Here is a 16,615-nt window from a genome sequence, read left to right as displayed (position 1 = left end):
ATTGATCAGCATCTCACATCCTTTTTGTCAAAGGATGACAAAACAAAATCTAAATAATGGAATATTCTGCTAAGTTTAAACCACTCCTTTAAAGGCCCTGCCTAACTTGTGTTTAGTTTTTTAAAATACAATTTAAACCAGAGATGGGCAAGTGGGAGTATTTTGTGCATTTTTCTTTGCAAGTCCATTTGTGAGAGTAAGGGAGGTTTATGTAAAAAACAACCAATCTACAGTATTTATTTAGTTCAGTCCCAGCACTTTCATGCCAGAACATCTTTTTTTGATGAAAACTCCCAGGCTAGCATAAGACTTTACCAATGATTTTTTTAAGGTGCTTAGAATTAAATAATTTTTTTTTGCAAAAACATGTATTAGATTTGCAGACATTTCCCTGTCCCTTTTGTAAGAGTTGTTGAACTGAATTTATGTGATTTACATTTACTGCCCATTTGGAACGGATATTTTCCAGAGTCCCTTTTGTGGTCTGAGGCTCCTGGTTGGATTGCAGAATTGGTCATGAAATGCGGCAGAATCAAAGCTAAACCGATTACAGGCAGTTATACTTATAGACTCCAAGCACAACCGTCATGTGTTGACATAGAGTGAGCACAATCTTGGACCAAAGTGGCTGTAATAATTCTCAACCTGTGATTTTTTTTTTTGACTAAGCAATATCAGTAGAGTTTGATAAGGAAAGCATACATCTGTCTGTAATGAAAGCAAGACTCCTGTTGCAAATATTTAATGTATTTTGGATTGGAGGTGCTTCGTGCTCTTACATAAGATGCATTGTTGAAACAAATAGATGTACAGTATGCATTCCAAAAAATCAAACATCAGGCTGTTCATGCAATTTGACTATAAGATAAGAATAATTAAATAACTAGTGTCTAATAGACTGAAAATAGAAACCTGTAAAGGAGTCTTTATTTCCATTCATGCCCTAGGTCACATATGGGCTCCAGTGGTACAAGAGGCTGCATGCAGTTTATGAAAGGGAAAAGTAATTGGATTAAAAAAAAAGTAGTTTCCAGTTATATAAATGTGAGCCCCAATTGTGTAGCTGTTTTACTCATTTTAGGTTTCTGAGAATCAGAATTTATAAATATGTAAGCCAGCAGCAAAAGCTGGGTATTTCAGTCTTATTTTATTTTAAAATAATTTTGCATAAACTGATGCAAGGAGTTTATTAATAAATATACTTGCTTTTCTGTTTCAGCAATACAATTTGTAAAACAGCCTGCAGCTTGTAGTGTTAAAATGGATCAATGAGCAGTGGATTTTTTTTAAAATAGCAGATATATTGCTTTTCTTGTCCTTAATAAGTAAAGCTTTTAATATAACTATGTGCAGGTTTTGGCAAGAAAAAAAACGGGCTCATTTAAGATTGAATTAAATAAACCTTACATTGGTTTTCATTGACCTGCTTTTCCCTGTCATTTTGCATTGTGCTTAGAAGTCCTTGTGCCTTTTAAATGTAGGTTGGAAAAACATACTTAGGCTAAAGCTCGCAAAAAAAACTATGAAGCTGTTTCGAAGGGGCCTAATGATTTGATTTCTGATTCAGAATATCACCACAGGATATATCAGCTGTTAGTGAGATGCACATGAATCATAAAAACAGACACTAGAATGTAGCTTTTAGTGCTCACTTCTTTGCAATTCATTCCAAAAGCTCTACCAAGAAAAAAATAAATAAAATAATTTAGCTCTTAGCTGGGAAATGGGATCTTATGCCAAACTGAATGAGGGGATGAAACGTGCAGACATGATTAAGGTAAGAATTCTTCTTTTTCTTAAGAGGCATGCTTTGTAGAAGTATGTCCCTGCGGCGGATTGCTAGTTCGCGGGTGTTTCAGTGCCTTTGAGATGTTAAGGTTGAGGATGCTTAGAAATGTAAATTGCTTTGGATGGTTGAGAGGTGGACGGTTCAGGGCTGTGATTTGTGTAGGTATTGATTTATTTTTAAAAATATATATATTTATTTTGGTGGAATGCGCTTTTCTCTCCTTTGACCTGTGACTCATGCAGACAGCACTCAGATACCTAGCTGCGAGCTATGCTGCAGCCTCACTGGAATATACCTAGTAACAGAGACTGGGGCTTTCAGCGCTGGAAAGGGTTAAGGGTGACAGTGCAAAGGCATGTTGAAGACCGTCTTTTTCTTTTCTTTTTCTAAAGCATGCAGTGTCTTCAAAACCACTTATTTTAAGAAGCTATGGACTGAAAAAAAAATATATTGTGATGCTAAAATTGCACCCCTTTTTCACCTAAAGCAAAAATGCATTCCCTAGGTGTTTAATTTTTGACTTTTTGCACGCCTTCTCATTTTGTACTCTGCTTGATCCAGTTATGTGCATTTGCTGCAATTCTCCGGGGTGCGTCATGTTCAGTCTGTCATTTAGCATGCTAGGTAGCTGTTCCAGCAAATTAAAAGCTTTTGGAAAAGATTTCTTGTGTCGTACTGCTACAAAGTGCACAAGCTTCCCAGGATAAGTTGTTGGTGACCTTCCATGTTAAAAAAAAAAAATTGCTGTTGTGCAAAGATCCTACTGTCGGGGAAACATATTCTTTTCAGTTATGATAACAGGTACCTGCACAGCTTCGCCATATTACGATGAATAACTTTGACATGAAGATGCACACATACAACACAACATGTACTGTAATTATCGCTGGAGCATATTTCCAGCAAAATGGAAATATTGGGCATGTTGTTCATTAGTGCCACGTGGAGATGATTTAAAAACAAAGACTAGACTTTCACAGACATGATTGTATTGTGAGAAGAATTCTACTTTAAATGGGGTTGCCCCAGCTAGTGTAGTCATTAAAATGTCAAGTCACAAAGATGTGTTCAATGGTTCCCAATTCATGTTGGATTGTAATAATTGGGGCTTTGGGGTATACATTTTGTTATTGTTGTAATTAAATTTTACAGCGTTTAATAATCTTCAGGATTTTCACAGCACATTATTTTTTATAACCATGGCAGTACTGAGATTAATATAAAATTGAATTGTCTTCAAAATGCCAAAAAAAACATTAAGGCAGATTAAGGTAGATTATATCCAAGATATACAACAGTTTGTCATTTATGTTTTCATTTATTGTTTAGTATTTCATATAATGTTATATATATTGTTTATGTGCCCTGCTAACTTGCTTTTCTGTTGGATCTATAAGACATCTCAGTGCTGTACTGTTACTATACTGCCAGTATCTTGGGAAGTTCATTACTTGCCATCATAATGCTACCCCAATGGGCTTTAGGACTCTGCCTGTATTAGACAGCTTCTGCTCACTCTTCCTTCCAATCAAAACTTGCAACAAGAAAAGGAGAAAAATGAGGATGATTAAAAACGTTTCCTTCAGCAATATAATCTAGACTGTTAAAATGTTTGTATGAATACAACTTTCATCTCATAAAGCAAATCCACCCTCTCCAGGATTTGAAATCACTGGCTGCTTCTTTCATGTCGGTCCCCTGACGGTTCAGCTCTTTTGTATTGTGTACTCCATGAATATTCAGGGGTTTTTCTGCAGGGCTTTATATACAATAAAAGGGTCAACATCGTGAAAGTTTTTTTTTCCCCTTTTGTTGTTAGGATCTGGGTGACATGGAAGATATTTGAAAAAAGAAAAAAAATCAAAGCGCAATCTTTGATTGTTTCTTTGCCAAGATTATCAGAAGTAGAATCCTCACTGTGCACTCATGTTTAACAGTTTAATAGCATTACTGTATATGATTTAGCAGTTAGTGGTTATGTTATGGTGAAGTTCTTGCACATTACAGATCTTAAAATATCACTTTTGGAGTTTTATTTGACATGTCATTTTACTTCTGGACTTCTTCATGTTTAGGATTTCTGTAATAAATGATTTATCATTCTTCTGAGCCCATTGTTATTTAATGTAGTTTCGGGAAAACTAAGTTTGAAAAACACAATCAGATTTGAAGTAGAGCAATAGTTTAAAATCTCACATTACTTAGACATAGACATGTATAGAAGTTGTTTTCCTGTAATGATATTCTGCTCAAGCAGTAGATAGCACAGCATTGGACAGTAGATGAAAACGTGGTGTCTGTTGTGCTGGTTTATGATTCCTTCTGGTATCTGAGTGTTCAGCAACTTCCAATATATGTTAGAGATACTCAGCATCAGCATTCTTCTGAACACCAAACTTCTAAATGTTCCCATGTATTTGACCATTTTGTTATTTTTTTCTTATAACTTGAAATGGAATGCATGGAAAATTTTAGTTTGAAATTAGTTTTGACAGTTTGGAAGTATTTTACGTTAAGACTAATTTATTTTATATATATCCTGCAAGTAACGATGACTGACCTACTGGAGCATTCTATTAAACCTATAAATTAATGTAAAAACTTCTATTTATTCACAAGCAAATATTAGATTCTAGTCTAATCCTATGCTTTGGAAGTATTTACTTTGAATAAGAGACTGTGATGTGTTAAACTTTACGCCATGTGCTGAATGTGATCTGAGACTTTTATGTGTTTTTTTGCATAGGTCAATCAGATCCAGAAGACTGTCATCGATCCGCTTAAAAAGTAAGTGTAAACTATCTACATTCAGTGACTCTTGCTTATTATCATTGATGAACATTTGATACTATTTACAGACACATCAGGATGTAAGAATTTTAAGAAGGAACCGGTCATATCAGGTAGTAGGCTGATCTTTCAGGGAAAGAACCTTTAGATATTTTTGCATTGAAGTAAATCAGTTGCTATGATGCAGAAGTGGAAACAATCAACTGCAATCTCCAATTCATAGGCTAGGTTGTGCTTGTCAATAGCAGCTGGATTCAGTGTTTAGTTTTCACAGCACCGTGTGATTAAGGTCATGTATCAAAATCCACTCATTCAGTGTGCACAATGCACACTTTTTTATATCTTTTCTATGTCTCAATTTTAGAGGTTTAAACTAGAATGAATAAAGTGCTTCTAATTCAGTCCATACTTAGGGAAGGTAGAACCTTCTGAATAAAGTTACATTTTGGTCTTGACTGGGGAATGGGTTAAGTATTCTTATAGCTGAACGAAAAAGTTGTTAGTGTGCACCGAGGGGCTGTGTGTCTGGAAGACCGTTTTCTCAGCGTCCCCCACCCCCCTTTCGGTGAAGTGCTATTCCATTCCTCGGCATGCCAGACGGCTTTCCAAAACTAAACCTCCGGGGAGGGACCAGGAAGAGGAAGCAGTGCCTTAACGAGCGCTCGCAAGGCGGGAGAGCTAATCTCTCTCAGCCCGGCCACTCCTTCTGCCGCGCCTGTGCTGTGTGCGCGTTTGTATCTTGTCGGTGCACGTGTGGGAGTTTCTGTCCCTGTACGTGTTTGAGTCTCTCCACAGTTGTGTGGTTTCTTTTGGCTTTTCTTTTATGTGTCTGTGTGTGTTTATGTGCTTGTGTCTTTCCTCAGGGTGTGTCCTAATACATGGTGATTAGCATTTGTTTTTAAAGTTTGACAAAAAAAAACTCAATGGATAGTGCTTCAATAAAGGTTTAATTTTCAGAAAGGTTGATATATTTGAACCTTGAAAAATCAATAAACGTACGTCAATGTACATTCACTGCTGGTGGGACAGCATATTGTAATGGTAATATCTCTGGTAATGCAGATTTTATTTCATATGAAATATTGTATATTGCACATTTCTAACTCCTTTATGATATACGTTTTAAAAACTAAAAAGAAGATTGTGCTTTTCAGTTATTAATCTAAGGTGCACCGCCCTTTTAAATATCAGCCTCAACTTTGTGTGGCATGTGTTTGTATAGTGTGTATATCTTCTGTGTACATTGTTTGTGTATCTTCTTCATGTAAATACAATGGAGACTTCTGCCCGTCTCAGAGTGCTGTCTTTCCTAAGTTTATGTGCAGAGAATGAATGTGTGGAGTGTGTGTGAGATCTCCGTCTCCCTCCTTGTTTTCTGGTGGCTGTGCTGCGACAGGATGGAATGGTTCTAATTTCCTCTTCCTGGTGGGCGGCGGGCGGACGTGTGGGCAGGCTCTGCGGATGGCAGCCAGCCCAGTGTCCTGGGCCAAAAGCTGGGATTGGTTGGAGAGCAGGACTGTCCCAGGACAGTGCACACACACACACACAATAATGAAAGCCACCCATTGGTAGACAGAACAGGAGGGGCTCTGCGGTGTAGACAGAGTCTAAGGTAGGGAGTAACTGCACTATAGAAAGCACCCTCACTCTGACAAGTTCATCAAGTTCTCTTCCTATCTGAGTTCAATGTTGCCTGTAAAGGAGAGAGTTTTCTTTACAGTAGAGGTGAAAAGTGTGATGTTATAATGATGTCACTACCTTGAGAAATGGCTACATCCCCTGTATATGGTTCAATAGCAGTCTGTAATTTTAATGATGGGTGTTTACAACTAGTTAAAAAACAGATCTGTGACTTTGACTGTTAGACTGTTTGCTCTTTCAAAGTTAAATCAACCTCTTACCTTCAAAAATGTCTGCTGAACTTCTGATCAGGATTACATAAACTGACAGAGGGTGTTGGACAGTTTTGCTCAGATCAACTGCATTGATTATGCTGATCAATGGTGAATTGCATTTTCTTCTTTTTATAATTTTGAACTTGTTACAAGCTTTTGTACATTAGGTATGATTTTTTTTCTTCTCTGTCATTTGCCATGTTAACTAAGCATGAATCCCTTCTGAAAAGGTATCACAGTGATGCATGCTAGCAGCTTTACAGAAGCAAAAGCGTCCTAAGATCACAAGAAAGGTATTTTACCATTTTAGTTTATTGATACAGAATGCTCATGGTGCCTAGTTTAGACAGGTTCCAGGGACGCTGTGTTTGCGGCTATTTTTTCCATATACCAACAGCTCTTGGTGTATAGAGCTGAACATCGGAAAGATCACAAATGCAAGGAGAACATTCAAGCTTATTTTGCAATATTTCTCTGCAGCCCCATAAGTACCACTGGGAACAAACTCATTATAACCCTTCCCTTGGAAAGGACGGTTTAGAGTAGACAATCAAGTTGAACCTGTATGTCTTGGGAGGTGGGAGGAATCATATTAGCATATTAGTGCTGACAGAACATGAGAACTGGGGACAGACAGGTGCCCAGGCCTGTGTTCACTCTGGAGCTATAAGGCATCAGTGGTAACAATCATGCTATGTTTCAGTCTACCTCCTGTTCTTAGTCATTAATATGTTTGTACTTAATCAGGAAATTAGTTCCTTACAAGAAATTGCTCATTTTCCTTGAAAATGTGGTATATTGCCAGGCACTGCAGTTTCTTGTTTGTGTAGGACTCCTTTGTTGAAGCAGAAATAAGAGACCATTATCACTGATACCTACCTATGTACAGTGCCTGAATGTTCTCTATTTTTTACTATTTTGGTTTTTTTTAGAAAGCAGCAAAATATCTTCAAAAATATATTTTGTTTTTTAAACTCCTTTGTTTAAAATGACGGAAAGCATTGAAAAACAAGTTGTTTAAGACGACACAGAATTAGCTGTTAATTAGGCTGGATAATATGCCAAGAATGGGTTTTATTACAAATAATGTTTTGTATGGTTATGACTGCTGAGATAAATTGTAAATTAGGAGCAGGACCAAAAGAAGGTAAATGCATGGGAAAGATGCACAGTGTGTGGAAAAGCACTAACTTCAGATTGCATTCTTGTGTAATCAGGTTGTTTGCCAGTATATTTAATTGCCGTTCTGGAGCAGATAGACCTAGACCTTCTGACAGGTTGAAAGGAAAACTCTTGAAAACTCTTATCAGGCCATCAGTTCTGACACTGAGACCAACTGTCTTATGTTAAAACATAATAATGACCAGTCATTCCTGCTAATTCCTCTGTAAAAGAGAGATCAAGCATCAGAAGAGTCAGGCCCACCATACACACCCCTCACCCCCCACATAGTTTCTGAACTTACTGATAATGCCGAAACACTTCATTTCTGAGCTTGAACACACACTCTCTCCCTCTTTCTCTGACATACTCACACATGCCCTTTCTCAGGGTCACATTATGACGTCACTGTGTTTACATACAGGGAGGGAGGGAGAGGCGCGTGGGCACACAGCTGCTCATGATCTTCGACTCAGAGTTGTTAACCACTTCAGCATGCCTCCTGTCTTTGCACAGGAAGACTCAGCCCTACTCTCTAGTCCTGAACTGGAGGTTAAGGGACTGATTTGCCTGAGAGTGCATACTCGTTAAAGAAAAACTATTAGTCCTGTACTTGTTTTGCATCATGAAATTCACACACCTCCTGGAAGCTACAGTATAAAGCCAAAACATTTTTATTCTTTCCTTTTACTTTTCACTTAAGAATTAACCTCTACTTATTTGCAGGGAATAGTCACCAAAACTGAATATCCTGGCATTTAAAAAAAAAAAATGTCAGTTGTATTGATGTGTTTAATGTTCTATGCATGAAATGAAATTAAAATCAGAGTTTTGTGTTGGTCAGCTGTTCAAAATAAGTGGAATCAAACATCATCATTAGCACTGCTGTGTTTTAATCAGTCATTCTGTTCCATCTGGAAGAAACCTAATTATGTATAATTTTATTTTCAAAGAAGGTAATTACACCAAACACTGTCCAAGAATTTTCCAGCTATGCATTATTTTGAATTACTTTCATCTAACATGAGTTTACAGAAATTAGTATCCAATTTCGGTAATTAATGAATAGAAATTGATTTTGTATGTTAAGATCAATAAATGAGAAATCTTCAGCTCTCCTCATAAGTCTTCAACCTAAAAAATGTAGTTTTCTCTTGTCGGCAGTGTATTGTTTCTCCAGTAATCACATTCATCATTTTAGTGCAATCCATCACATTTTCTCCACCTCTTTTGGTCTGGATTGCAATTTTCCAGGATTTCAAATATAGCTGGTTTGATTTCGTTAGCACGGCAAATCAAAAGCCTCGAACACTGTGAGGTGGGCCCCAATAAACATGCACGCTGCTGTAGATCTAACACAGGAAGAAATAAGGATAAGAAACAGCCCAGACAGTTAACCTCCCTTCTCAGGCGACCCGTCTGCCTTGAGCTTGGATAGTAGCAGGCCCGGGCCTTGGCTAAGCTCACAGGTTCCGCTCCTCTTGGAGCCACAGTGTGTGATGAAAGACGGCACTCTCCAATCCAGCTGCTATTTCTGTCCCGCCGCCCACCACACCCAGCCTGGGTCCTTTGCAGTGTCGCACACATATGCAGCACCCTTGCTGCCCTGTCTTGAGCTGCTTTAATTAGAAAGGCTTGCACCGCTAGGGGCATAAATTTAGAATGTGCTTATGTCCACAGCTCGCCAATGTGCAGCAAAATAATGCGTTTTTGAAAGTAGTCTGAGATCACCCGCAGAGTTAAGTTAAAGACCTACCCGTCTATTACACTTTGCACACATAGAGACATTCAAATATAACTTCAGTGTGACTTGTGCCAGCCACACATATGCCGCTTAGTGGAGTCAAGTCAGGTTCTGCAAGGTCAGAAACCCAAAAGACTCCCTGACACACTTCTATTTTAAGTTATGCATTTTGTTTTGCATCAAGCTTTCCTTATGATTTTCTTGCAGAATGGTTGAGGATTACTAGCCTTATGGCTGTTGGTTTAGTTACGCCTATTTTTCTCTATATTCACTCACGATTGCATATAGTGTAAAGTTATTGGATCTTGAATCTTTAGAATGTGAGGATCATCTAGATTGTTTTTTTTCCCCTCACGCACGTATATTTGGGCCTAACGTTTCATTGGTATTGCATGTTTCTCTGAAGGCCATTTCTAAAGCAGAGTCAGCTGTGACCTTTGTAACAGTGTTAAAGTTTCTCAAATAATTTTTAGTTCTTTGTTTAGTAAATATTTGAGTTTTTCTGTGTTTTTTTTAAATCATCACAGATGATTGATACAGATCCCATGCTTTCTGATTTCACTCTAAATGATCATTTTTTTTATTTTGTAATTAGTAATAATACTTCTCTGTCCTTCAAATACTGTAAGTCAGTTGAGAATAATCCCATTTCAATGATGACCTGACCACAGTATAGAAGCATTTTTGGCAGGCAGCATTGTAAGCAATACACGCTGTGCATCAGTGATGCTTTGCGCCAGGTTGCAGACCTTCCTGCTGTTCTTGAAATTCTAGGTGCCACTTATTGTCTCAGCTCTTCCCTCAAATTTTCAGTGGGACTCAACTTTGGTGATGAGGATATCCATGGCATAACTATCACATGCGTATATCACAAAAAAGCTGCTGTTACACAAGCGGATTGAGGACATGGCACCCATAGCCCTGCTGGAGTGTTGTCACTCCAGGACAAGGCAGCAAGGGAGGTCCCTGGACTTGATCAATGAGCACAGTGCCATCAGCTTGCCATGAAAAATTATGAGCTAAGTTATGAAACTTGTGTCAAGATCAGCACACGTGCACACACCAGTTAGCATATTGTTCTGCCTTGCACTTGCTGATGTCCTTCAGGTGTTCTACGCCAAGCCTTGATTCATTGCTACTGAGCATTGGGCTCCTCTATAGGCGTGTCTGCTTGTGGCTACTTAGTCCAGACTTACATCTACTGGTGCTACAAAAGTGGTTGTTCTATTGATAAACAGGGTGTATTTTTCTTAATTTTCACCAAGCCAAGACATCCAAAGGTTCAACACCCTCCTCACTGTACCAATCAGTTCTCTCATTGATGGGTTGATTTATGCTAATGCTACAGTCAAAGTAACTCAAGTGCATTGTTTTCAGTCATGAATGATCAATTGATGCCAATCTTTTAATCAATCTCCAAAATCCTGCACTTTATTTTTGTAAACACAAAGGTGTATAATATAAACCTTCCTTGACTTGTAGTTTCACATATTCACCATTTTCCTATTTTTCTGCTGCTGAGTGTCTCTATACGTTATCTGCAAGATTTTACATTTTTGTTTCTCCTTTGTGTTTTGCTGTCTAACTCTCCAGAAAAGGATCAGTACTGAAAAGACTTCTCCAAGGTAATAGGGAGTACAGTGTTCAAAAGAAATAAAGTAGCATTGCTCAGAGATCTGAGAACCTGTGTGTGAAGCAGCGCACACTGAAGCCAGTAACCTGCTGACACAGGCTGTCCTCTTTTATTTGCTTTCAGTGAGATTTTCTAGGTGCTCAGCATCACACAGAATATTGATTGATGCATGGCAAATGAGTGGGAAAGCCAGTATGACTTTCTCTGCACAGCAGTTTGATCCATTTCATAAAACCTGGTTTGGATGAATCCACTATGTAACTGGAGCCGTGGGTTTCCCACAGTGATACCTGAAGCTAAGAACAGTTTATAAATGAGAGGAGGTCATTTAGGTCATCTAACCCATTTGGTAGTTAGTGGGTAGTTGATCTAAGGGACTTATCCAACTGTTTCTTTAAAGAAACCGAAATGTAGATTTCAAGAATATGGTTTGGTAGCGTGATAAATATTTCCACAACCATTTATGTAAAGAAGTGCCTTCTGGTCTTGGGTTTTGGATGCACAGTCATGTAGTTTTCCCTTGTCTGTTAGTGCAGAACAATGCTTTAACCCCTGAATGTGCAACTAAAGTCAGCCAAATTTGGCCTATAGTCGACATTTTTATGGAGGTGCACTATGTTAGCAGTTCTCTACACCATTGGTACGACTGCTTTTTTTTGTAGCTTTCAACAGTTATAGCTTTACAGAGAAAACATCAATTAAAAAAACAAAAACCCTTTGTAAATTACTCACTTATCTCTCGTCGGCAAGACAATGCGGATTAGGCAATGTGACTTCTTGTTAGGAAATGTTACAGAACCGCAATAAGTGTTGCCTTATAGGAAGATATTAGCTGCTCTTGAGATGAGCCTTATTGCCAAGGTTTTTTTGCAGTGTGATGAAATAAGAGTTTTGCTTCAGAGCCTACCAGTGCCTTGAGGGCTCTTACATAAACGTTTGGCACCCAAAACGTGCACCCTTGTCAGATCGTGAAGGAGCACATACACCCTTCTTAAAAGTGGGCCAAGGTGATATTGTATAAATAGAGAGCGTAGGCTGTGCGGGGCTGGGCCCATGTGACGTTTCATAGGCGCTACCAAGCCGCTCCCTATCCCACTTCCTGTGGGAAACAATCCACGGCTTGTCTGAGCACTAAACCTGCAGCATGGGCCAAGTCTGGAAGCCTTAGGGCTGCCGAGCTTTTTTGGCTGGCCCTGGATAAGACTGTGACATCACCACCACTCCTCAAAAGCCACTGCGGCCCTCATCAGCCCAGTGCAGGTGATTCTTGTATGATCTCCAGGGGCTTCTTTGAAACAAACATTGTTTACTAGGCTTACTCTCTTGACTAGCTACAAAAAGTTGTTCCAGTAAGTGCTTGTATGGAAAGGGTTAAATGTATTGGAGCAATGTGAAGAAAATTTTAAAACATCTGTACCATGTGCTGCGAGAAACAAGCTAAAGGAAATTATTTTATGATTTTAGAGGAAGTGTGGACAGTATGCAAGCAAAAGCTCTAATGTTTGTTTGAAAATTCCAGAAGCGGATTTAGGACATTTTTTTCCTCTCATGCCGATAAATTGCTGTCAAAGCAAAGACAGCACCACAGAATTAGAGAGAACATGTAAGCAGAAATGCCACAAGTAAAACATAATACTGTGAAGGCAGTTACAACAGAGATGACACTTTTGAATACAGAAGCAGTTTATTGACCTTTCTGAAATGGTAGACCCATCTTGTGAACAAAGGATATAGTAGTCTCAGAATATTAGCTGACCTGAACATGACTCTCAAGATAAACCTTAGGCCCTGTTTGTTTCTTATTTACCTTCAAAGGAAGCCTATTGTCAGAATGTTGATTGACAGGGAGTCCCAGGATAGGGCACTCCCTCTTGTTGCTAAGTTACTGAGAAGCATTTCCTATTTTTAGTGCCTTCTGAGCCCAGGATTCTCCACCAAAGGCTGCATTTGCATTGCAGTAAATAGACTACAGCCATGCTGATAAGATTATTTTAACTATAAAAAGTCATGCTTGAAAGTTTGTAAATCCATTGCATAATTTGAGAATGTTTTTTTAACCACAAAATGCGTATTTAATCAGAATTTGTCACTTCCTAATTGAAATAAAGCATAATTATTCACCAATTTGAGTGTTGTGAAAGAAAATGTCCATGCAGCAAAATAATACACACAGTATACAGAAATTGTGCAATGTGCAAAAATAAGTGACTTACATCAAGGTGAAGCAGGGTCAGGTGTGTCAGTGACAGAGTGTTAACCAATTAACTGGGATAACCAATGAAATTGAAGATCTGAAATGTGTTAGGGAGGACCAAACAAATAATTGCAAGAAATCAGGTCACTTACTCTTCCTACGAGTCTAGCATCATGCCTCGAACTAAGAAAACATCAGCAGAACTGAGTAAAAAAGTAGTGGATGCTCATCAATCTGGACAAGGTAATAAAGCCATTTAAAAAAGATTCAGACTCCATAAATCCACTGTTCGGCAAATAGTATACAAGTGGAGGGCATTTAAAACAATGGCAACCCTGCCAAGAAGTGGTCGTCTTCCTAAAATTTCACCCAGGGCCACCAGGAGAATAATAAAAGAGGTAAAAGATCATCCTAAAATAACATCCAGGGATCTACAAGCGTCCCAGCTACCTCTGCTGTAGTGGTGCATAGATCAACAATAAGAAGAACCCTGAACCGAAGTGCCATCTTTGGAAGGGTCGCCAGGAAGAAGCCTCTTCTGTCAAAAAAGAACAAAGCTGTCCGTCTGAAGTTTGCCAGACACCACCTGGACAAAGCCTGAAGAGTTCTAGAAGTCTGTTCTCTGGACAGATGAGTCCAAAATTGAACTATCTGGGCAGAACAAGAGCACCCATGTTTGGTGAATAGCCAACACAGCCTACCATCAAGAAAACCTTATCCCTACTGACAAGCATAGTGGTGGGAGTGTCCTTGTATGGGGCACTTTTTCTTTGGGTAACTTGACATCATTGAGGGAATCATGAATTCTGAGAAATACCAAGGAATTCTTGAGAAGAATGTCAGGCCATCAGTTCAAAAACTCACAACGTGGGCACAAAGTGGATGTTTCAACAAGACAATGATCCTAAACATTCAAGTAAGTCCACTAAAGAATGGCTTAGGAAGAAGAGGTTCCGTGTCTTGGAATGGCCAAGCCAAAGCCCTGACCTGAATCCTATTGAAATGCTGTGGCAGGACCTGAAGAGGGCTGTTCATGCAAGACATCCTTCAAACCTCGTAGAGCTGGTGGAGTTTTTTTAAAAGAGGAGTGGGGAAAAAATCCCTCCAGCAAGATGTCAGAGACTGATAATTGGTTATAGGAGGCGACTGTGTGAAGTTATTGCTGCTAAAGTAGGTGCCATAAGTTATTGACTGAAATTTCATTTACTTTTACATACAAGAATATCTGGTGATTTGTTAAATATCACAGTCTAATAATCTATGAGTTCAATCCCTTTTTATGTGTGGGAAGTCTTTACTTGGAATATTCATTAAGAGTTCAGGTTCATATAATATCTCTATAATATCTAAAATAATGACCACCTTGAAGAGTTCCCAAACTCTCAAGCATGACTGTAGATTAAGTTCTACAGTCTACAGTTAAGGGCTGTTCAACTGAATACTAAATTTTTGTATAGCTTGAAATCCCTGCAGTCTGCAAAAAAAAAGTCTTCCACTCTCATGGATGTTTTGGTATAATGAGAGTTGAATTTATATACTACATTACATAAATAGGTTTTATTATATTTCATGTTGATAACTAATTTCATCCATCCTCAGTTATCCCACCGAGTATAGTAGCCTGTTATTGTCTAAGATATCTTGCCACTGGAAAAAGGAAATTGAAGACAGTTTTAGAAGCTACAGGTTCTTGTGCTAATAAAGAAGAAAAGTAGCATGCATTTTCACTGCCTTTCTGTAAAACACAGAATTCTGTGCTGCATTGCTGTGTCAAGTAAATTGTCCTCCGTATACAAAAACTTTCCAGGCCAACTCCCAGCTTAGCTATTAAGTAAAAAAAACATAACACATTTTGCTGTGTCTGCCCCCTTTCCTGTGTCTGCCAGCCACCCGGAAACCAAACAGTAGATCTGTAGAATATTAGAGGAATTCATTAAAAATGTTATAAAGATAACTGCATGACTTAAACAAAGGCAAACTTGGCTATGATCAAAATTACATTTAACATCAGCCTAGAAAGTTCTGTGTGCTTTGAAACGAAGCTCTTCTTTTCACTCTCACGCAATTTCACTGATGGTGGGGTCTTGATATTTTAGGTACAGTAGTGTGTTCCCAAGCCTGAACATGGCCGTGAAGAGGCGGGAGCAGGCTCTTCAGGACTATAAGAGACTGCAGTCTAAAATGGAGAAGTATGAAGAGAAGGAAAAGACAGGCCCTATGATGGTCAAGCTGCACCAGGTTCGATGCTCAAACACAGAACATAAAAGAACCATACATGCTTGACACACAGTTTTTCATACCCTTATACACAACTGTTGAACTGAGTAGTGCGCAAAAATGTAGATTACTCATAAAAGGAAATGTTGAATGGATATCCATATTACATCACAATTCCATTTCAAACTTCACAATTGCCACTTGGATGTGTTAATAAAACAGAAAAGCAAAATACTTGTATATTTGCATGTGTATGTTTGCTGAACTTGTGTACGTTTGGAGGTTTGTGTATATTTACACAGTTTTCAGTTTTGAAAGGCACACTTAGCTGTACTGAACTGGGTCTGATACATACCCTGGTGAAGCAAAGATACAGCACACGCATTAAAGCGCTACGCTGTTACAGGCTTACACTGCCCATACTCACAAACGCCAACAGAGTTTCACTCACACACGCCCACACACATGCGGAGGCATTCAGCTTCGTCACGCACACAGACGTAATGAGAAAATCCTTCTCAGTCACTGCACTCTCTTTGCCACAGTCATGTAGAAAGTTCATTGTATTTACAGCCCTCTTTGCAAGTTATGCACCAGACTGACAGTGTGCTAGTTAACACATACTGACACGGCTTGTACTGCCTACAGGCACGCAGTGGGCAGCCACACATTGATACATTGGTACAAATAAATATTCAGGCTGAAACACACAAAGACATGCAAGCATGCATCCTTGCAAATATTTCTAAATCTGCCTACTGTCAAGCATTGCATACTAACACCCCCAGTCACACACACATAGGCACTTCAAGTACTGCTTACTGAAATCCTCTGCACGCCAACACAGACACTTCCCTCAGAACAGGACTTTGTAGACGAGCACTGATAACACTACCTACAGACACACCCCCATTGCCCCTTTCCCACTTGCACAGGCTGATCGTGAGTTTTCAAGATGCTTACCCCTCTGTGCTTTTGACAATTTTTCTGTTTTACTTTTGTTTTGGCAAGACCTTACTGGGTAGATCTCATACATTTCCACCTCATTAAACTATCTTCTGGCACTAAGTTTAGCTGGTCCCTAACTCTAAACATAGGACCCATGGTTCACCAATATTAGCAAGACAACTTTTTATTTTGTTGTTTTGGGTTTAGTTATCCATTACAACAGAAAACAAGGTGGCTGTTTTGC

At 38.8% G+C, this 16,615-nt stretch overlaps 1 protein-coding gene across 1 annotated transcript in view; it reads left to right on the top strand.

The window, feature by feature from the left end:
* Positions 1-16,615, top strand: part of bin3 (bridging integrator 3) — a 64,331-nt gene that overhangs the window by 27,558 nt on the left and 20,158 nt on the right. The window contains exons 6-7 of the mRNA XM_088624046.1: positions 4,536-4,576; positions 15,303-15,444. Of these exons, the coding sequence (XP_088480172.1) occupies positions 4,536-4,576; positions 15,303-15,444 (183 nt within the window). The remainder of the gene's footprint in view (positions 1-4,535; positions 4,577-15,302; positions 15,445-16,615) is intronic.

This window comes from Lepisosteus platostomus, chromosome 3 (assembly GCF_059453375.1).
Source record: "Lepisosteus platostomus isolate fLepPlt1 chromosome 3, fLepPlt1.hap1, whole genome shotgun sequence".
Classification (NCBI taxonomy): domain Eukaryota; kingdom Metazoa; phylum Chordata; class Actinopteri; order Semionotiformes; family Lepisosteidae; genus Lepisosteus; species Lepisosteus platostomus.
This window is presented reverse-complemented; position numbering and strand designations above follow the sequence as displayed.